The sequence below is a fragment of the Onychomys torridus genome, chromosome 1, assembly GCF_903995425.1.
Source record: "Onychomys torridus chromosome 1, mOncTor1.1, whole genome shotgun sequence".
Lineage (NCBI taxonomy): Eukaryota > Metazoa > Chordata > Mammalia > Rodentia > Cricetidae > Onychomys > Onychomys torridus.
Genome location: NC_050443.1, coordinates 135,496,154 through 135,519,182, shown reverse-complemented (window position 1 = coordinate 135,519,182; position 23,029 = coordinate 135,496,154). Strand labels below are relative to the sequence as shown.

Here is a 23,029-nt window from a genome sequence, read left to right as displayed (position 1 = left end):
GAATCACTAAGGGGTGTTCCTGTAAAAACAAAATTATTTAATAAATATTAAAAAATGTATATAATGCTCTTCAATGTGTCAGGATGGGTAAGTATTAGATAGCATTCCATTTTAGAAATTGACCTTGTCCCAAAGAGGCTCTGAAATGTATCTGAGTTCCCATGCCAAGTGGTTGAACTTGACCTTTTTGTTCCTCCACCCTGGCTTGGTTTCTTTCCCCTTCAGGCTTGCCAACTGAGGTGATAGATATGAGACACAGCAACCCTGCAGGCCAGAAGCCTCATGATGTGTCAGTAAAATCCTTCTCAGCACCCACCAGTACTTCTCAACTCTTTATCTACCAAGACCTGCCCCCAAGGGCTGGACCACTGGCTTCCAGACAGAAGCCACTCCCTGGTTTGGAATTTCCCAGTAGCATGCCACCATCCTTGGAAATGTCCCTGCTCCTGTAGCCCACAGGTACTGTAATCAGCTAATAAACCAGGGTATTTTATGCAACAAAGTTTAAAGGACTTTCCACAAAGAAGCTGGAAGAGGGTAAACACAGCCTGGAGATCTCCGTGTCTGTCTGAGAGAAATCGTGACTGATTTTGTCAAGAGGCCAAGGATTCACGACTCTCTGCTCTGTGTTAATTTTATTGTATTCATAAACATTGAGCTCAGGAATATAAGCCTGATTATCTATTGATTCTAACTCGGTGACTTGGAAGTCTTCAATATGTTTTTCCTTAGTCCAGATACATTAGTAACAGAGGTCACTATGCACATCAAAGCACACACCCACGCATTTTCGTTATGTATCAAGTCCATATCTGACAATTTTACATATACAAAGTTCATCTTAAAAGGCCTACAAAGAGCATGCTGTTGTAGTACCGTCTCACACAGGAAGCAGCTAAGACACCGGGAATCTGGAGCATTTTTCCCAGGAGTTTTTTCCTAAATGCTTCCCTGATGATCGAAAGGAAGCAACTTAGCCTCCTTAAACCTCTAACTTGGTACGTGGACTCAGCCTGAAGTCATCCTAAAGGTGGCTGGGAAAATGACCTCTTCCCAGCCATTAACCGGAAAGAGGTGATTTATAGCATAGACAACTGCCCAACAAGCTCGTGGTTTTGTTTGCTGGTTGGGTGGTTATTGTTTTGTTTTGTTTTGTTGGTTTTTCAAGACTGGGTTTCTCTATGTATCCTTGGCTGTCCTTGAACTCACCTTGTAGCCCAGGCTACTCAGAAGCTTATATTACTTATAAACTGCATGAACATGGTAGGCTTCTTGCTATCTAGTTCTTATACCTTAAATTAACCCATTTCTATTAACCTATACCCTGCCACATGGCTCATGGCTTACCATTATCTTCACATGTTACTTCTCATGGTGGCTAGCAGCATCTCCTGACTCAGCCTTCCTGTTCCCAGACTTCTCTTCTCTCTTTGTCCCACCTATACTTCCTGCCTGGTTACTGCCCAATCAGCTATTTATTTATTTATTTATTTATTTATTTATTTATTTATTTATTTTGGTTTTTCGAGACAGGGTTTCTCTGTGTAGCTTTGTGCCTTTCCTGGATCTCACTTGGTAGACAAGGCTGGCCTGGAACTCACAGAGATCCACCTGGCTCTGCCTTCCCAAGTGCTGGGATTAAAGGCATGCGCCACCACCGCCCGGCAGCCAATCAGCACTTTATTTATTAACAAATCAGAGCAACACATTCACAGCATAGAGAACATCCCACAGCACTGCAAAGATGAAGTAATGTATCCTTGTTCTATGCATACACCTTGCAGTACTCACTCTGTTTAGGAGTGGAATGTAAATCTCACCCCAGCATTTTTCAGCATGGCCACTGGGTTTGCTTTGGCCAATGAAGTTCAAGTGCAGTAGCAGTGGCAGTGGCCAGTGGCAGTGGCAGTGGCAATGGGGTATATTTCTGAGACAAAGCTTCACATTGCCACTTGTAGCAGCCTGAGTTCTTTTCAAAGACCACTCCCCACAACCCCCAGCTCAGCTGAAGCCAGGATTCTTGCCATCACCACAGGGAAAAAAAAAATCACAGGACAAATCAATATGAAGCAGAATAGGAACTAGTAGAGAAAGAGTTAGAGATGTAAGCACAAGTATTACTAAAGAGAGGGGCACTTAAGTAAAGGATAGCATGCATGCAGGTATGATTGTGGACTTCTCAGGAGAACTGTGCTTAAGTGCTTTTGCAATTGCTCTATGTGTAGTTTGAGTAGCTAGAGTTACATCTCAAAGCATTGCTGAAGAAATTTATTTCTCCTTCTTTCCAGCCAATGAGGTCAAAGAATGGGTCTTGGGTTGTGCTGTATATGATTTTAGCTGGTTAGGTAAATCCACGGGTCCCAAGGGTCACACTGCTGTTGGTTGTTTTTACTCTTTGGGGGAGCCCACCACTCAGCTCCCAAATAAATCACACATGGAGCTTTATTCTTAACTGTAAATGCCCAGCCTTAGCTTTGCTTATTTCTAGCCAGCTTTTCTTAACTTAAATTATCCATCTACCTTTTCCTCTGGGCTTTTTCCTTTTCTTACTTCTGTAACCTCACTTTCACCCTTACTCCATGGCTGGCTGGGTGGCTGGGTGGCTGGGTGGCTGGGTGGCTGGGTGGCTGGCTGGGTGGCTGGGTGGCTGGCTGGGTGGCTGGGTGGCTGGGTGGCTGGCTGGGTGGCTGGCTGGGTGGCTGGGTGGCTGGCTGGGTGGCTGGGTGGCTGGCTGGGTGGCTGGCTGGCTGGCTGGCTGGCTGGCTGGCTGGGTGGCTGGCTGGCTGGGTGGCTGGCTGGCTGGCTGGGTGGCTGGGTGGCTGGCTGGCCTCCAGCACCCTCCTCTCCTTGTTCTCTTGCTCTTTCTTGCTTTTTCTCCCAGATTTCTTCTTCTGTTTATTCTCTCTACCTGCCAGCCCCACCTATCCTTTCTCCTGCCTCGCTATTGGCTGTTCTGCTCTTTATTAGACCATCAGGTGTTTTAGGCAGGCACAGTAACACAGCTTCACAGAGTTAAACAAATGCAACATAAAAGAATGCGACACATCTTTGCATCATTAAACAAATGTTCCACAGCATAAACAAATGTAACACATCTTAATATTCTACAACATTGCACAAAGCATTAAGACACATTTGTACTGTAAATGAAAGTTATGGTCTTGTTTGTGAAGCTGTCCAAAAAAATTACAGGTTTCCATCTGGAAATGGAAAAAGGCCATTCTCAGAGGTAGTCACTTGGGCCCTAAGTATAGTTCATTGCTATTTTAACATTCCTGTTTGAAATATTCCAAAAAAAAAAAAAATAGCACCAGAAAGGTAGTCATGCAAATTATGTTAGTGTTCTAAAATTATTGACTCTCAGCTGGCCAGAGACTTCAACCAGACTCCAGGACAAAAAATCCTTTCCCTTCCCATGTGCTCTAACTTTTCCCTGCTTTTCTCACCTCCTTCAGAAGTGACTGGTTCCAATTCTGAGCAGAGGCCTTCAGAATCATTCACTGTGCTGGAGACATACTCCAGTGGTTGAATGCTTGCTGGCATCTCGCATGTACAAAGCCCTGGCTTTGATCCCAGGTGGCTCTTCCTCCTTTAGCCTGTACCCAGGACACAGAAGGTGCTTGCCACTCTCCCGAGAGGACCTTGAGTAAGGAATGACCAGAACAGACACCGGGTTCTATTGCCACAACACAACCCCGTGCAACATATGTGGAACAGTACTTAAATGATACTGGAAAAATCCAAAATGCCTGCTGATCATGTTCAAACTAAAGGAGACACAAGCCACTCTGGGCCCTCACCGTTTAGAGGAACAGATTTTTGTGTTAGGGGAGAAGGAAGAGAAGGGCCCCAAGGGCCTGAGGGAATGCATCCACAAAGAAAGAAGGGCATGAGTTATAAAGGAACCTGTGAAGTAACAGCAGGACCTAAGAGAGAAGGGCAGGTGGGACAGGAAACCCTAGAGCAAACAGCCGTGCAGAGAAGCCTAGTTTAAGGTAATCAGGTAGAGAGCAAAAGATAGGGAGAAAGACTGTGAGCAGTTTTAAGAAAAAAACTAAGTTTCACTCAGACACTACCAAAAGTAAGAGCTTGAGAGCAGCCGGACAGCACTGTGCTCCTGAGATAGCTAAGGATCCAGCTAAGGGCCTTGCATTTCTAAGGAGGCTGCCAGGCCCTTCCATCCTTGTCTCCTCTCTCTCCAGAAAGCCCCCTGGGATACTTATGATCCTCTCCTGCGGCCAGGCCCTGTAAAGCCTCACATCCTTGTGTTTTGTGTCAGCAAAAATAAGGGACATGAACTAATTCTAACTCATTAAATTAGTGCAGGGCTTACCTTGTTGGTAAATAGAGCCGAAGGCTGACTGTGTGGCAGGATGTCTCAGTGGTTATCCTCCCAAACCATTTACTGGAACTGGGGTAGCTGCAGATTAGCCCTTTGGCTTCCTTTTACATTCTGGTAGCTCCAGAGAGCCTCGGGCTTCTCAGAGGCAGTGTGCCTGCAGCAGGGCCACACCTTCCAGCGGCTCCCTTTCCCCTTGGCTGCTGCCTCCTAGCTGTGCGGACTTCCAGCTCTAATTAGCCTTTAAAGGGCATGTGAGTGCTGGCTCCTGCTTCCTGGCCAATCCATGATCCGGAACTCCTCTACTCACATGGTGACCTGGGGCTGGGGAACATCAGTGTCTCCTGAGACCATGTGAGAAGCATGGGTGCCCAGGCCCACAATCTGTAGTCACTCAGTCTGTGTCCTCCAAGATCCCGGAGGCTCCTACACATAAGGACATTTCAGAGGCACTCTGGCAAATATTCTGGGCAGGTAAAACATTAATTTAATTTGATTGATCCTGTCTGGCTCTCAATGCTTTATGCTTTGTGTTTTTAAAAAAGCCAAAATGTATTTAGAAAAGAGTTGGATAGCTAGGAATTTTGACATACAGCACACACTAATTTACTTCCATAACCATCTGCCTCATAGCAGGCCAGTATTTATGAGCATGATTCAGCACCTACACAACACAGTCGGTTTCTCCTCCCAGCCAACACTGGGAGAAAGAAGTTGGAAGAAAGTGTCATGTCAAGAAAGTTGCCTTGGAATATGAGAAACCATCTCAATATATAATCTGGAGTTAGACTATGTACAACCCATCCTACAGACTATAGAATCTCCAGGAGAAAAACCAGGGTTTAGGGGGTTGAAAGACAACAGTAAGCCTAAAATTTTCACCCATACAAAATATGAAGAAGCCCAGATTAATCCTGAACCCAATTTCCCTGAAGTTTCTTTCAATTACAGCTCATGCTTCCTGTCTTCCACCACAGTGGATTAATCAAGTTTTAAGAAAGATGGGGTATGTGTGCAGCTGAGAGGATGTGTTTGACAAGTCTAAGCCCTCGAGCTAAAGCCTCTGAGGTCTGGGAGTATGGGAAGAAAGAGGAGACACAGAGGGATACAGAGACAGACAGACAGACAGACAGAGAGGCAACCCAAGAACGCTATGCATGGGCCTGGATGCCTAGTGCCTCGTCATGTTTGCACACCTTGAACTTGCCCTCTGGTGCGCTGTAACTGTGCCCTAGTTACCTTTCTATTGCAAAAGCAACTTAGGGGAAGAAAGAGTTTGTTTGGTTTACACATCCTGATCACATTCCTTCACTGAGGCAGGGGCTCAACGCAGGAACCTAGGGACAGGGACTGAGCAAAGACTATGGAGAAAAGCTCCCCAGGGCTCATGTTCAATTTACCTTCCTTATACCTCTCAGGACCATCCGCTCAGGGGTGGCACTGTCTACTGTGGTCTGGTCCCCCTCACATCAATCATTAATCAAGAAAATGACCCCACAGACTTGCCTACAGGTCAGTTTGATGGAGGCATTTTCTCACTTGAGGCTCCTTATTTCCAGATGACCCTAATCTTGTGTCAAACAGAAAAACAAACAAACAAAAGAAAAAAAAAAACCACTAACACAAGCTATAACAAATGATGTATTTTTGTTTGTTTGTTTGTTTGTTTTTGTTTTTGTTTCCCAGGGTTTCTCTGCATAGCCCTGGCTGTCCTGGAACTCACTCTGCAGACCAGGCTGGCCTCGAACTCAGAGATTTACCTGCCTCTGCCTCCTGAGTGCTGGGATCACAGGCGTGCACCACCACTGCCCAGCACAAATATACTTCTTAGAACAAATTCTGAAAGATAAACTAAAATAACATTAAACTAAAACTATTCTCTAGTTCATTAATAAAGAAATTATTGGGAAGAAAGGTTAGAACAGAGAAAAAAGGAAAGGGAGAGTTAGAGAGAGAAATGAAGGGGAAACCTGACAAGATCACACCTCCTCTGCAGCAGGGAAAGAGCTTGCATTATCGGCAATTAAACTTCCCCACACAGAACTCTCAGCTGAATCAACGGAACTGACACCCATGTTGCCCCATGACAGGTGCATCAGGTGATCCCATAGGTTCTCCAGAGACCCTGTCTCTCAGGCATCCCTTTCCCATTCCAGATGACATTTGGTCTCCAAAGCCTGTGGCGCTCAGCATGTTTCTACCAATGACACATTCATTCATCTTACACTTTGCTACTGTACATCAGGGTCCATCACACAAACCTCCAGAGTTCACTAAGCTTGTTCCTATGTGAGGACTTCCCTGTCACCTGGCCTCCTCCTGGAAAAGTACCCTGTCTTTTCACTCCATCAGTCTTCCGAAAAAAGGTATTTCAGATTTGTTTATTTTATGTTATATGTCTAAACATTTTCCCTGCATGTATGTATGTGAACCATGTGCATACCTGGAACCTGTGGAGGTCAGAAGAGGGCACTGGATCCCCTGGCACTGGACTTAGGTTTGGTTGTGAACTGCCACATAGATACTAGAAACTGAACCCTGGTCCTCTGCAAGAGCAATAAGTGCACTTAAGCACAGAGCATCTCTCCAGCCTCCTGCCCCATTGTTCTCTTTTATGAAGAAGAATCCAAACTACCTTCAAACCATCTTTTGAAAGGATGAACCAACTTTCTGGACCCACAGATGCTGGGAAATCAGGAAGGACATCCTTCATCCAGCTCTCTCACTAAATTAACTGCTCGTGTGCCCTTGACCAAGGGAGTACTTTGTCTCTCTGATCTCATCCTCACATGTGATACAAATATTAATAGCAATTATGAAGTGCAATACTATGTTCTGAATTACTAGCAACAGCTATCCTTCAAGGTTTTAAGGAACTGATTTGGAAACCCTGAGGCTACTAAATGCCATAGATGTTCATGTCCCTAATAAGGAGGGAGGAACTCCTAAGGCCCTATCCCTCTTAAGGAACCTTAGACATTTAAGAGTGACTAGGCAAAGAGATGTCACTTTCTTCAGTGGTATAACCAATGAAAATTTGTCCCAGTAAATAATGCCCCACCCATGCAATCCTATTTAAATTCAGTGGGTCAAACACACACACACACACACACACACACACACACACACGCACGCACGCACGCACGCACACACGCACACGCACACGCACACGCACTCACCCAACAGACATGGAAGGAAGAGTAGACCTGTTGGGAAGGAGGAATGGAAGAAGGAGTAAGGATAAGGCAGGGTAATAGGGGGTGGATAGGATGGAAACTTAGTGTATAAATGTATGGAACTATCAGCAACAGAAAATAAATACATTAAAAAGCATCTCAATTTTAGAGCTATTGAAATGTAGAAAGATATGTATCTCCAAATTAATTGTATGTAGGTTAAAAAATAAAGAACTTCCACAGTGGAAAAATGGTAGAATCCGTCCATTAAAAGTGTCAGCTAAGTGTTTGAGAGAAAGGTTCTTAGAAATTAAATGGGGCAAGAAGTTGCAAGGAGCCGGAAGCAGTGAGGGAGTGTTGCTCACAAGCCGGCCTAAGCCTGCAAGGCATTTTTTATTCATTCTGTAAGGTGTTCACAAGAAAAGCATGTATCAAAAGCTATCTCTATGGTTTCCTCCTTAGAAGAAGAAGATGTTGGTTCTGAATAATGTGTAATAATATAGGAAAATACCTAGTAAATAATGTTGTTAAAAGAATAAAAGTCAAGGTGCCTATATGTGGGAACATTTTATTTTGTCTTGAGCACAGAAAACTAGCAAATCCACTTCTCAAAATATTACCCATCATCACACTCAATGAATGGGCTAAGTTTTTACTTTTAGCTCTTAATTTTTCTACATGTATTAAAAAAACCAAGAGTTTTCTATTTCCTCTTTTCCAGATTTGCTTTCATAGTTATTATTTTACTAAGGAATAAGACTGCAATATAATCCAAGAATGTTTCTACAGATGCCAAAGCTGTGACCATTGGAAACATCAATTCTGTGACTCCAGAGCTGTTTAGAGTTCTGTAGCACAAATCACAAACACAAGATGGACCAGTGGGATTCTCACAGCTTAGTCTACACCACTCTGTCAAGTGGCCACCAGGCCAGGGCATAACCAGGGAATATCCATTCGGCTGAGAGTGCAGATCCAACAAAGAGAAGAATGGAACTATATGGTTAGTGTTTATGAAGCTCATCAAAATAATCTATATAAATGCCAGCATAGAAAGCCCTTCTTTATAGGAATAGGATTTGATAAGGATGTCATGATTTTTTAATGACATAATTAAATGAAATGAGAGGCATGTTTTTTAATGAGATAATTCCATAAAAATAAGAGGTACACTTTCCCTCATCAGGCTTAAACAGACCTAATGGTTTGGAAGGATAATAAATCTTTCAAAATGTTTTTAAAAGCCAATGCTAGGATGGTATTTTGATCTGCATCTACCACAAGGAGTTTATGTTCTGGACTTTTCCAAGAGTAATGGCATTTCAGGCCACCATCCAGGGGTATCAACCAAGAGGACAGCATAGTCAGTTATTGAACCACAGCAATTTCTTTGCTTTATGCATGGTTTTATTTATTTCTGTATATAAGAGAGAGAGGGGTGTATGTAAATGCATGTGTTCAGATATGCATATACTACACATGTGCAGAGGCCAGAGGAGGAGATAGGGTGCCATGCTCGTGCCATGCTCTATCACTCTCTACCTTATTCCCTTGAAACAGGGTCTCTCCACCAAACTGCAGCTAGGTTAGCAGCCAGCAGACCCCAGAGATCCTCCTGTTTCCACTCCTGACAGTACTGGGTTACAGTCAGGCATATGACTACACCTGGTGTTTTACATGGATGCTGGTATTCACGAAGCAACTTGTCCCTTTGCGTCTTAAGAGAGGAGCCCAGGGTGGCTGCCTTCCTGGGAGCAGCTAGACATGTGTTCTGTCCTCTTGGACACACCCATGGGCTACAAGCCGCTGAGCTAAATTGACCATCTGCCGTTTTTGTGTTCTGAGAGCCAGGTGCTGGTCTGGCCAGATGACCAGTTCTGTGAAAACATGTCTGAAGAAGGTGTAGGGTGTGCAGTTTGGAAGAACTTCTGTCTCTTCCCTTTGTGGAGAAGAGACAGGAAGCCCAGCAGGAACATTTCTCTATGTGCAAAAGTCATTCATTAATTTATGAGATCATCTTTTTTGTATGAAAAAAATCTGGGCCTTTTGAAATGAATGGGCTTCCTTTAAAGGGAGGAAAGTGGGTCCTTCTAAGTCTTGATTTTACAACTATGGGTGGGCGGGGAAGGATTCCTAAATGGGGCTCCTTCATAAAACCCTTTCAAACACTTGACACATGGGTCTGCCAAACATTCTTTGCTTGGAGTCCTTTTCATGCCCATGGTCTTTGCTATAATCTCCTGGATTCCAACACCAAATGAATTACTGGTTCAGGGTGGGAGTTGGTGTGAGTACTCACATCTCAGACATGCCAAGGATTCATACCTCCCCTCAGCTCATATTTCCAGCTTCATCATCCTCTGTGCTGACTCATGATTACTTGTGATAAACATATTTCACACACCTGTTTGACTGAAGGACATGGGCTCCTATTCCAGAGGCCTCACCACACAATAGACATTCACCCTCTGTGCAACCGTTTCTACTTTTTTCTAATTTAGTCCTCTTAATGCGTTTTTTTTTTTTTAACTGAAATTGCTTGCTTCTTGCACACCACAGCTTTCCTTTTAAATGCAACACTAAGTTTATAGATCTTTCCCCCTTGGTTATTCAGGGTCGTTACTATAATACTGTATGCATGCAGTTGACATCAATGACGGCTTGTCTTCCACAAGCTGGGCCCATCTTCAGGACTATCGACCTCACACCAAGTGCAATGGCACACACTGGAGGCCCCGCCTACTCCTTTAAGGTCCTGTTGGACTTGCTTTTGTTTCTGCTGTTCCTCCATCAGCGACTTCTATCACCTACTCTGGGAAAAGCAAATGCACGAGTATTGTGCAAAGTGCTTATTAAAGTGCTGGTGCAAGGGATGGTAGCCGACTCTTCTCCACCTTTACTAAACCCTAGCCTTGTCCTGAGCAATCTTGAGGTGTCACCTCGAAAATAGAGAACAGAACTTGTGGGATTCTCCTGTGAAAAATCTAATAGTGGGTGTGAGGTTAGTTTGAGTTTTCAACTTGACAGAGTGTAGAATTACCAAAGAAAAGAGCCTCGATGGGGAATTGTCTAGATCAGGTTGGCCTGTGGGCAAGTATATGTGTGATTATCTTGATTATATTAATTGAAGTGGAAAGACCCACCCACCATGGGGGTGCCATTTCCTGGGTAAGGGAACCTGAACTTTCAAGAGAGGGGAACTGGAGCTGAGCACTGGCATGCATGAATTCACCACTCTCTGCCCCTGACTGTGAATGTCACGTGACTGACTGCAGCAAGTCCAGTCATCTTGACTTCTGCACAGTGATGGACTGTAACCTGGAATTGCAAGCCAAATAAACCCTTCCTCCCTTAAGCTGCTCTTGTCTCCATGTATTTTATCACAGCAACAGGAAACTAAATGGAGACAGTGCCAGTGCATTTTCAATTATCAATTTCAGCTGCCTGGAAGAAGCTGCCTAGGCTGAATTCCCCATTTGGGGCAGGCTTTGTGCTGGCAAAGACTGCTGGGGAAATGAGCTTAGAGAAAGGAAAGGTTGCCCTTGAGTCATCCCGAGCTGAGTTTCAGATTTCCTTCTGAGCTGCACTCACTGTGCAGACGTCCCTCCCCCTGGATCTCTCTGTCCCTCTCTTTGCTCTTACTTCCCTTCTGATTCCCTCTGGTTTTCTCTCACCTCTGCTTCACTGGACGAGCTGAGCATGCCATCAGTCCTCTGGGGTGCCGCCTCACTAGCTTGCTAGACAGTGATGGCAGGATGGCTACATGACAGCAGCAACAGCACCCCACCAAAGTTCACACCACCTTACAATGGGTGAAAGTGACCCCAAAGTAACCCCAGCCACCTGCACCACCAGGACAGCCCTAACCATGAGGGAATCTGCCTAACCAAACAATGTGCTCATGACCTTGACACCTAAATATTGTTTTCCATTTAAACCTCTCACAATACATTTTTTGTCATTAAAACTTCACCAAATACCTACATGCTGTGGAATAATCCTTCTGTACACTGTGTAAATTATGCTGTGATTGGTTTAATAAAGAAGCTGACTGGACAATAGCTGGACAGGATAAGGTTAAGTGGGAAAGCCAGATTAAGGGTACTGGGAAGAAGAAGGACAGAGTCAGAGGAGTCATCAGTGAGACACGGAGAGGAAACAGGAGGTAAAAGATGAATATAGATTAATATAAATGGGTTCATTTAAGTTGTAAGAGTCAGCTAGTAACAAGCCTGAGCTATCAGCTAAGCATTTATAATTCATATTAAGTCTCCATGTTGGTTATTTAAGAACTGGCGGGTGGGAAATAAAAGTTTGTCCACACCTACACTATTTCTAGTTATAATGAAAACTAGTCACATACTCTATCCTCCAAATATTTCACTGGTTACTTCTTTTCTTTTGGGTGCACAGTAAAGATCAACAGCTTATTCAATAGTCTGGTGCCGTATTTTTCTCATAACAAATTCTCAGTAGCGTTGGTTGGATTGATCAGTTGTCCAAGGCTTTTAATGTAGAACAGACAGCACAGAGACATAAACTTCCCTGCCTCAAGGCCAATATGGGGTTAAACAAAACAGGTCTCTCTTAGAGCTAAGACAGCTATTCAACAAAGTCTCATTGAAATAAAAAGAGCTAAGAATTGTTCCCAATTCTGTGACAGTGAACAGGATTGCTTGGCTCTCTTATCCACTAGTGGCCCTTGTTACCTTTCTAGTACCTTGGATGGAGACCACAGTCTCATTTTGACATGTGCCCACCTGCTGCAGGTTTAGAAAGGGGATTTTCTTCTTGTTCTTACTTTCAAGACAGGATAACCAAGACTCAGGAAGGCAACGTACCCAAGATTGTGTGGCTACTAACTGGCAATGGCAGAGTTAGGATCTGCCGTCAGGCATCTAGCTGCAGAACTCACACACAGTCACAATGCTGCACGACATTTAGGGCCAAGAAATGCATGTGGAACAGAAGGCTCTCCAAGGTTCTTCCAAATCCAGAACACATGATCCAGGAAAATCTAACTTCTTATTTGGAGCAAGTGTCTTCCTCCATGGCTGCCTCACACTCACCAGTTCAAGGTCTCAGATGCACAAATGTGTGTCCATCGCTGCTCTTAGGGAGGTCAGCAGGCTCCAAGGATAAGAACACAAGTTTTGAAGTATGTCTACATCTACTTCAGCTACTAGTTTGGAGGGTTCTGCAAAATATTCTCTCTTACTGAAAACTCTTCTCAAAAGTGAACAAGTAAACCCTAGCTAGACATAAGTTGTTGCTAAAATACTTCCAAGATTGGATACCTTTTTGTAAAGTATGTTTACATATTCTTGCCAAGAATCAAAAGAAAAAACCAAATCATAATAGAGATACCTCTCATTCTAAAAAGAGTAACAAAAGAAAAACTAAGAAAGAAAATTTTATTTCTAAAATAGTAAGCCTAGGAAATTAAACATCAATATGTCTCGCTTCAAAACATGAATTATCAAATACATAAAAATATTCAAACTTTGCAGATGAATACAAAGATGTAGAGACTTTTCATTATAAGGTTATCAGTGTAGCTGGGAAATTCAGGTCACATCCTGAGAGTTACATGAAGTGGAGGACCAATGTTATGCTTCGCCATGCTTCGGTTCTGTAAACATTTACATGTCACAAGCACCCAGGGATAATAGCTAGCCTCTTAGCATTGTAAGGACATTTTGGATTACTGTGTGAAAAGCATTGCATAGCACTCCTTGACTTTCTTAAAGCCCCTCACCTTCTTGCCGATGAACTTGGCGTCCTGCAGATTGTTTCCAGTTCTGCTCCAGATTTAGGCGTGCAAGGATGTAACTTTGGCCATCCAGCTATTCATTTTTATTGGGCATTCTGACATGCCTTGACCAGGACTCTTGATTTATGGCTTCATTTACTCTAAAATCATAAAGAGCATCAAGCACCATGCCAGGTTCCAGAGATACAAGGGTTAGTAAAAGCATATGGAAGCCCCACTGCCTATTCTTAGCACATTGGCATTCATCAAACTTGCCCAATGTAGTGACAAACTGAGACAAGAGACCTGAAAGCGTTTTGTTTTTTTTGTTTTTGTTTTGTTTTGTTTTGTTTTTTTATTAATCTGGTTTATAGTCAAGGAATGAGAGCAGTAAGCTAGGGGGATTTCCTTTCTTCACCTCATTTGAAGAAATGGCAGCTGCTATTTAAGCCAGAGGCAAAGGAGAAGAAGCCAGAAGAGGGTAATAGCAGTGGCGTGCTAAGAATGTCATCCATACTCCAAAGAGCCGTTGAAAGTAACCACAAGGTTTTAAGATGGAGAAACTGGTCCTGATGCTAAAGCAATTCTCAGGGTTTTAGGGGGATGGTGGTGGAAGATGCTTTCAGCTTTGAGTGCCAGATACTTTCAAGGCTCCTTTGCAGCAAGCTATGTGAGAGCAGTTTGTAGAACACCAGTGTGCTGGCCACTGCAGTCAAGGATGAAGGAGAGGATGTCTCCAGATGGATAAACTGGATGACTGACAACATCATTTGTTACCATCGTGTCTCACAGAAGAGGAGAAGCTTGGGGAAGAGTGGAGAGAGGAGTCATTGCTTTGAGCTCTGTGCTAAGAGCCATGGTATCTCACTTTGATTTTACAACAAACACACGAAGTAAATACCATTATGTATTTCCAGTTTAAAAACTACCCAAGTTTTCCTCATTCAGTCTGTATAGGCCTAATTCTTCAGGGCAAAGTAGAGCTCCATTGGCCTAAGTCTCTCAGGAAGAATATACCCCTTTTCTGGAGACCAAAACCCAAAGCCCAAAGTAGTGGGTCTGTGGTGATGCTGCAGATTATGAATAGGCTATTTGGGCACCTATGATAGGAGAGCCACATCACAGTGCAGATTGTGTACTGCACAAATCCAGAGGTGCTTTTCATGTCCAAGTCCATGTGAGTGCCTCCCCTAGCCCCACACCAGCCTAGCCCCTTCCTACTTTTCTCCAAAAGACCACAAAGTCTATGACTCTCCAGTAAGCCCAGGGGCCTAGAAGACTCAATGACCAAAGCCGCACTACATTTTTGGCCTATCTGTTCTCTCCCCTTTTACAGCTTCCGTCTCCACTATCCTGTTCCCATGCTTTTCTTTTCTTTTTTTTTTTTTTTAGCTGAGGATTGAACCCAGGGCCCTGTGCTTGCTAGGCAAGCGCTCTACCACTGAGCTAAATGCTTTTCTGTTCAGATGGAACACTGGAGGTGGGAGGAAAATGCCAAGAAAGCAAAAGCTTCCTTCAGTAAGACACCATGGCTTGCAAGAGTGCCCCAGATTTATACACCAAAGTCAAAATAACCACACTATCCACTCAGATAAACAGTGCTACACCAAACCTGTCAGCTTTTTGTTTAGGTGACAAAATATCCCCCCAAACCACAGACTGCTAAACACCTTGCCCATTGATCAGGTGTCCTCCAGGACCTGAGCTGCTGTGTGAATGACAATGAACACCTCTTTGCTTTAGATAGACCACTAGACTCTGACATCTGGTTACCTGGAAAAGTTCTGGGTGGGTTCTTTTCTAAAGGTCCTGAGGCTAAAGCAATTGTCAGCTGCTAGTCTGGCGGATCCCACAGTGAGAAACCCAGCTGACTCTAGTCCGAGCCAAGGGCTCATTTCTCATCAGCCCACAAGCAAGCAGCTAACACTGTAATTACTCAGAGGAGTGCTTTGGAGGCCCAAGTTTCCTGTTTATAAATGCTCTGGGCAAAATGCACTGACTCATGCCACGCAAGGTAGAGTGTGACTGTAATCCCAGATATCGGAAAGCAGAGAATCAAAAGGCTCAAGGTTAGCCTGGGCTACAAGAGTACCTGTCTCAAAAAAATCAGAGCAGGGCACCTGCCTTGCTTATGGTGCGGTGGGAGCCGATCTTGTGGCTCTGGATCTGAATACAGTCAGCTCTGCAGCATCTCCATCATTGATTGCTGCCCCTTACCACTGCAGTCGTTTCTCAAGTGCTTTTAAAAAATTCCCTTTCAAGGTTCTGAGAGATGACTCAATGGGTGTAGGGTGGCAAACCTGAGTTTGACCCCCGGAACCCACATAGTGAAAGGAGAAGACCAACTCTTGAAAATTGACCTCTGACCTACACACACACACACACACACACACACACACACACACACACACACACACACAAATGTAATAAAGAATTTAAATCCATTTTGTAAACATGCAGTGTAAGAAATGAGGATAAATACGTTGCTTCATTTCCCATTGAAATGGTTCCGCCACAGAGCTTCTCTCCAATGCAGCTGTTCATGAAGAGTGTAGACTGAGAATTCTCATCCCGGAGTATACACTGACATTCAGTTCACCCTGCCTTTTTCTCCTATAGAAATCTGTGTATCGGCAAAGTCAAACTTCAGACACAAGTGCTTCACCTGTCACTGTTGAGTGGCAGATGTGTCCCTAGACTGCAGTCATGACTCTTCACTTTCTCTCGACAAACAGCATTCCTGGGATATTGATGTGTTCTCTTTTTCCAGCAGCAGCAGGTGACCCCTCCAAGGCTGACCCACGACCTACATGTCATAGTGTGTGGGTGGCGGTGGTCCCCACCCATCAGCAGCTGCCTGACTTGCACCAGCTGGTGGTATAAGGGGGTAAAAGAGGCTCGGCAACTAACTAGCTTCCCGGTATGGGAACACTGGCTTCTTGCCAGCCACACTTCATGGCTGTCTGTCCACCCCTAGGTTATCCCTCAGTTACAATTTTCCCCAAAAGTTCATAGGAACTTGGAGCTTACTTCCATGAATTGATCCTTGACCTGAACACTTTTCTGAGGGAAATTCTGTAAAGTTGGGGAACATTTCCCAAATCATAGGCAGGAAGCACTTCTTTATCTTTCTTCTTCAGTCTCTCTTACAAAGGAATAGTGAGTGTATCTAAGAAAGACCAAGCCACTGACATACAAGTGGTTAACTGAACAGAGGCCTGGTCTGAATTGCAAGATTTCAACTCTGAACTGACAGGTGGAGGAAGAGCCTCAGGACACTGGCTGAGAGGAGGAAAATGTCTTCTCACTCCCATTTCATAACCAGCGGTGGGTTCCCAGATCAGGGGCATAGCTGTGTTTTCATGGAGGACTAGGAGGCATGTCCAACCAAATGACAGCACTCTCTGGCTGCTGTTACCCCTGGCTTGTTCCTTGCTGTCAGTTATACTGTTGACTTGGTTCCTTTTACTTTAATCCAGGGCCTGGCCTAGAAAGAAAATACTCTCCTCTCAACAAGGGATGAAAAACAAGTATTCTTCGTAGGGAAAAGCAGGCAAATCTCTTCAATACTTTTTGCTTGTTTGGTGGTTTGCTTTACAGGATGAGGAGGGAACCTAAGCCTCGCACATGCTTTCTTTCTCTTTTGAGATCTGATCTAAGTTTTTCAAGCTGCCTTGGACTTGGACTCATTCTGTAGGGAATCCTTGTACTTGTGATCCTCCTGCCTCAACCTTCCTAGTTTCTGGGATTACAGGCCTGACCAGGACAAGAACTTCAAAGTTTTGGTTCTTGGAGAATATAACCATGGCTCGTAGAAATTCCACTTTGGAGTCAAATCATTGTCTCCTGGATAGCCAGCCCATGTCCAGACCTTGGAAGGAACCTCAACTCTTCTAAACCATTCAAAGTTATATATCACACCTACAACACATCAAAATAAATAGCAAAACAAGAGGAAAACCTAGCAATCAGGCAGTTTTGAGTATCATACAGATCAATTTATGTTAACTTTGAACAGAAAACAGTTTATGCACAATTCTGTTCTAATTATGGCCCTAGCAAAAGTTGAGCACAAAAATCAGAACAGTGAATGTCTTTTCCTTAATAAATTTCTCACATACAAATGATTATAGACATGATTTATCTTCCCAAGGAAAACACCAGCTAAAGTATTCTCTCTTCTTGCATATTATATAATATGCATGAATTTTATTACTGAAAATATTTATTAGGAGAAATGTGTGATCGCCAAAACCGACTAGACACATCGTGGTAGCTGAGAGAGAAAGGTTAATTGTGATTTCTAGCCAGAAGCCTATTCTAAGAAAAGACCAATTTAGCTATAATTATTCCTCTGGCTAATGCAGGAAACTGGTAACAATTTCAAACAACCTCCTTTTTCCAGTCTTTTTTTTTTTTTTTAATGATGGAGAACAATTGCTGGCCTGATGAAGGGACTCAGTAAATAAATTACACATCAGTTTCAGCTGATGATTCTCAAAGAGGGAATTTCCATCCCAGCTTTGCAGCTCAGAAATGAGACTCCCAGCGAACCCCACAATCTGAGCATTACTGCTAGAAACTGAGAAAATACAGGTGATGGACCACAGCCGCAGTCCCGAACTCTTGTGTTTATCCTTCATCATTATCCTCGTACACCCACAGGCCCATACCACAAGCTGCCAAGATTAGCTTTGCATTTCCAGCAACCTTCTCCCATTCCTACGGGAAGAACAGCCAGTGTTTATTCCAGCAAAGATGCAAAGCAGTTACTGAGTTTCTGCAGTAAATTGCTCCCCCTACCCTCCCCCCCACCACACTCACTGTTTTTGTAAAACTTCTAAGGAGTCAAAAACCACAGAAGTGATGAGAAACTTTCTCAATTATGAAACAAATTCTCCCAAACACTCAATGAAAGGCTGGGGGTGGTTAAGGACTAAAGATAGAAAACAAAGTATCAGCATTCATCAACTTTAATGATCCCTTAAAAAAATAAGAAAGAGGAAAAGAAAGAAAAGATACTACAGTTGATGCTGTCTGGCTTCACTTCCAGCTTTACCAAGAGTGAAGGCCCTCCCTGCCCTTTGTTGTGTCCGATAAATAGATGACATCCTGCCTTGTGGTGGCATCACCTCAAGAGACTTTAGTCCTGGCTTCTGTGAAGGTTTAAAGGTTATAGGCACCATCGACTATGCATTTTCTCTTATGCCAGACCCATAAAGGTACTCTAGGTCTTCATAAAAGACCCAGCTTCTAAATGGGCCTGGCTTTTCTTTCTTAAGTGCCAAGACTGAAGCATTTCCATTACGATTATTATCGCCATGCTAGAGAAAAGTGCCTCGATGTTCAGAATAGGTGGTAACTGCAGACACACGGTGAAATTACAGTTCACTGTTTACATTTTCAGACAGTAAAACATACCAGACCAGTGTGCAGAGCCCCATCAACCTCAGAGGCTGGGGCTGCCCCCTTCTGCCTCTGCTCCAAGGTGTGGAAGGGAGCAGAGAACAGAGTCAGGATACCCTGGATGCCCCTAAGTCCTGCGCTGAGCAGGCTCCTAGGGGCGCCACCCTGATCCAGGCAGAACCCTGGCCCTCAGAAGGGCTTGGCCACCACTCTCAGCCAAAGTACTGTCCCAGGGCTTCGTTTTTTTGTTCGCGTTTGTTTTTCTTTTTCACGCCTACAGGTCTTTTGCATCTATGGGAGGAAGGAAGGCTGGGTTCTTTTTCTCTGGAGGAGGAGCACCCTGGGTCACTCACTGTCCTTTGGGAGCAAACTCTCTGGGAGTGAAGCCAGGCGGAAGGGACTGTGTGGCGCATAAGTCACATCAGTTCAGACAGGCCTCAGCACTTCACCTCTGCACCTTGCCTGGCTGTTGGGGGAAGATCGCTGATACTAGAGAGTTGCAGAGATTCTTTGCTGGCACAGCTTGCACACACCGTCAACTAAGCTGCAAACTTGTTTTCCTCCTCACCCTCCTCTGCACACCCTTTCCTCCCCGCCTCCAGCAGCACACACCCACCGCGGACACAGGCACCCCTGAAGCTTCTTCAACTTACCAGTTTAGATTTGGCGCGTTGCAAAAATTCTTCCATGTCTCTGCTAGCGACTGGGACCAGTGGTCCGAAGGGAAAGCTCCAAGAAGGATGAGAGCAGCAGGGAGGAGCAGAATCTCCGGAAAGTGGTCGCTCCTTGGGGCTCAGGGACCAGCCGCTCCCTCGGCGGGCTGGCGGAGACTGAGCCCTTCTCGCTTCCTCAGGACTGCTGGCCCAGCCCACGCCCCGCAGCGGCTCCAGCTCCGACTCTGTCCTAATAAGGAAAGTGGGTGTGCCGCCCGGGAGCCCAGGGACGCCACGGGCCTGCTGGCACGCGCCTGGGGGGCCTGACGCGGGGCTGGCGGTGGGGGTGGCGAGGGGCTCCTCGGCCAATCGCAGGGCCCCGCGGTGGCCTCCTGACGCGGTGCGCTGAAAGATGCTGCAACCATGGACAGCGCCCAGAAGTGCATGCCAAGTGCCAGGGGCTGCTGCAGGGTGACACTGCTGCAGGCCCCACCGCGGTCCGCGAGAAAAGGTGGGAAGAGGGACAGAGGCCCCAGGAGAGGCCTTGTCCTCGGCCAGCGCCTCTCTGGCTGGCTGGCACTGTACCGAGAGCCCAGTGGTCACTTAATGAGCTGGTCTGCTGGCCCGGCCCCGAGATGCATGCACTCAGGGAGATTGGCGCTGGAAGGGAAGGGAGTGGGGAGGAATTGCTGAGCTAAAAGCCATCCGACCTTGATGGCTAATAACCAGAAGAGCTGGCCGGGAGATTGTGGAGGCTGCAACTTTCCTCCCTACCCTACAAGCATGCCCATCCAGCAACCGATATCCGCAGCTCACTGGGTCTTGGGGCTAATGGATAGCTATATCCTTGTGCTGTCTCCATCTACTCTTGATATGTTTGGTGGGGAAAGCTGGGCAATACAAGCGAGCAGTTTCTTTCACAGAAAAACAGCATCATCAACACTGAGCTTATTAGAAATGTACTCTCTGCCCCAACCCCCTAAATAAGTGTCAGTTTCTACACGATTCTCAGATATGTCTATGTATACTCAAGTTTAAAGCACAGCAATAAACATTTACGTTTGCAGCTGTGAGCTTATTCTATACCATGGGGTTTTGTGTGCATTTATTAGTCTTAGGTCCTTGGGCTCCTATACGGGGGTGGGGAGGGGGGCTTTGTACAACTGCCTGTAAGACCCTCATGGCCCTCTCCTCAGCCCTTAGTGCCTAACTTGAGCTTCAAGCCTTAGCACAGAGGTGTTTCCAGCCTGCCTATAGTCACAGTATACTAACCATAGGCTTCAAACCCCTATAGACCAGGGCCCTGTTCCAGTCCATCTAAATCAGCATCATGTGGCATGAGGCCATAGCATCAGCCTGGTTTCAGTGTGCTGCCCATGAAATGCAGCCATGAGGCTCCAGTGCTCAATTAACTCCAGCATATGTCTGGATCACCGACAAGAAAATGAAACAGGGGTTTCTATGCCACATCCAGAATTTCAAATCCGTCTATGTGTGCTTAAGACTTTATATGTCTACCCATCTCCCAAGGTTTGCACAGGCTTTGGATCCAGGCAGGTACCACACTTCAAGGATGAAGTTTGTTATCCAGAATGCCTTCCTGACACATTCTTCCACAGATTGAGTCACTGCCTGTTCTGTGTTTTCTATTAGCAACTTATGTTTTCTACTGTGCTATAAATTGCCTGGCTGTATGTCTATATCCTCCTACAAGCTGGGAGCTCCATGAAGACAAAACCTTCACCTACCTAATCCATAGCTGGATCCCTAACAGGACATGAGTTATGCATCTATAGATCCTCAGTTAAACGTATGTTAATGGATAAATGTCTGTCTGAAAAGAGTGATTGTGTATGTTGTCCTCTCTGTCTGATACTCTATCTCTGTCACTTTCTCACTCTTTGTATGCACTTACACGCTTCCTAATCAAATCATTTTTCATTCAGAAAACTCTAAAGAGAAGAAATCAGCAGAGTCTTCTGATCCAATCAGAGGGAAGTGATGTGGTTCTAAAGCTCCAGGGCGCATTCAGGTGATGAGCCACTGAAGCTGCAGATCCTATCTGCTTTCCTTGCTGACTTAAGGAACTTAGAACCATCCAGATAAGATAGTGCAGACAATTCCACTAACACTCGAGAGATCTAGAGAACTCTTTCGCTCTCCCCCCCCCTCCCGTTTCTTTTTCTCTTGAGACGGGGCCTCATTCTGTATTCCAGCCTTGCCTGGAACTATGTAACCCAGGCTAGCCTTGAATTCATGGCAATCCTCATTCCTCAGCCTCCTGAGCATTAGGATTTCAAGTGTGTAGCCCTATTCCTGCTCTGATTTCTGATGCACACTCTGGGTACATATTACATGGCCTTGAAATTACAGACACTTTTCTGATGGTTTCAGATTTCAACATCTTATCTGCTAATGGTTACCCTTCAAAAGTTTGCCAAAATTTCCCACTTCATGAAGTCTTCCTGATTTGACCACCCATTCTATTTTATTGAGACTGGGGTAAAAAGTCCCACCAACTCGGTGGCTTCAAACAATATAAATTTATTATCTTATAGCTCTGTAGCTTGGTAATGCAACACAAGTCTCACTGGGCTAAAAGCATCTTCTCAGTGTGGCTGTATTCCTCATGGAGGCTCTAGGAAAAATTCCTGTCTTTTCCAACTACTAGAAGGTTCTGTATTCCTTGATGTGTGGCCCCTTCCTTCACACTTAAAATCAGCAACATTGCATTTCTCTGATGACTATCCCAGCTTTCTCCTCCTCCTTTTGGTGCTGGGGACTAGACCCCAGGGTGCTCACACATGCTTAAGCAAAGCACTCTACCACCAAGCCATGTCTCCATGCTCTTAAAATACTTGACAAAGGGATCTCACTATGTTTCCCAGACTGTCCTTGAACTCAGTCTGTTGCTAGGCAGACCTTGAGTTTGCAACCTTCCTGCTTCAGCCTCCTGAGTATTTGGGATTATAAGCCAGTATAACCAAGTGTTATGGGGTATCCACCAGAGAAGACTATTTGGACACAGGTTTAAGCCAGTAGTCTTTATTAGCTAGCCAGTGACTATATTGGGTGTTCTAGATCCCAGTGTATCCCCAAGCTTTTCTTAGAGTGCACTTGTAAGCACAAAAACATTTTCTTGGGTTGATATACTTCAGTTAAGAAGAACAGATAGCCAGAAGTAGAAATGAAATAGTTCTTTCCTTTCTTCCTTCAGCATATACGAAGCCTTGGCTATACTTGGGTTGATATGTCTAACTCAAGGTGCATAAGGCATGATCCAGGCCTTCAGTAAAGCTCACAGGATAGTCATCATAGTTCAAGGCTAAATGAAGCAGCTGAGAAGTGGATCAGGTTTGGTACTAGTTTTGATGCAAAACAGTATGGCAACTAAAGTCTATCCTTCATCCTTGATCTATGTAGTATACTCAATAAGGCTGGCAATCCCTTGACATTGCTCCTATGAGAGGTAGGGTCTATATTTTCTCTCCTTGAATCTAGGACAACTCCATGACTCCACAAACATACCAGAAGTGGCATCTTGTCCATTTCTAAGACTGGTAGTTTCTCCTTTTGTCTCTTGGAGTCTACACTCTTGGAACCTGTCCCATGCTATGAGGACAGTTTAAGACACCTTAAGGAGAGTCCCAAACAGAGGAGCAGGGGCCTCAGTGAGCAGGCCAGTTGTTAGCTATATATGGGG

At 44.7% G+C, this 23,029-nt stretch overlaps 1 protein-coding gene across 5 annotated transcripts in view; it reads right to left on the bottom strand.

Annotated features, from left to right (window-relative positions):
* Prune2 (prune homolog 2 with BCH domain) overlaps positions 1-19,741 on the bottom strand; it is a 263,017-nt gene extending 243,276 nt beyond the window's left edge. For all 5 annotated transcript variants that reach the window (XM_036206923.1, XM_036206929.1, XM_036206933.1 and 2 more), the window contains exon 1: positions 19,327-19,741. In XM_036206923.1, the coding sequence (XP_036062816.1) occupies positions 19,327-19,362 (36 nt within the window). In that variant the 5' untranslated portion in view covers positions 19,363-19,741. The remainder of the gene's footprint in view (positions 1-19,326) is intronic.
* Positions 19,742-23,029: the final 3,288 nt, after the last annotated feature.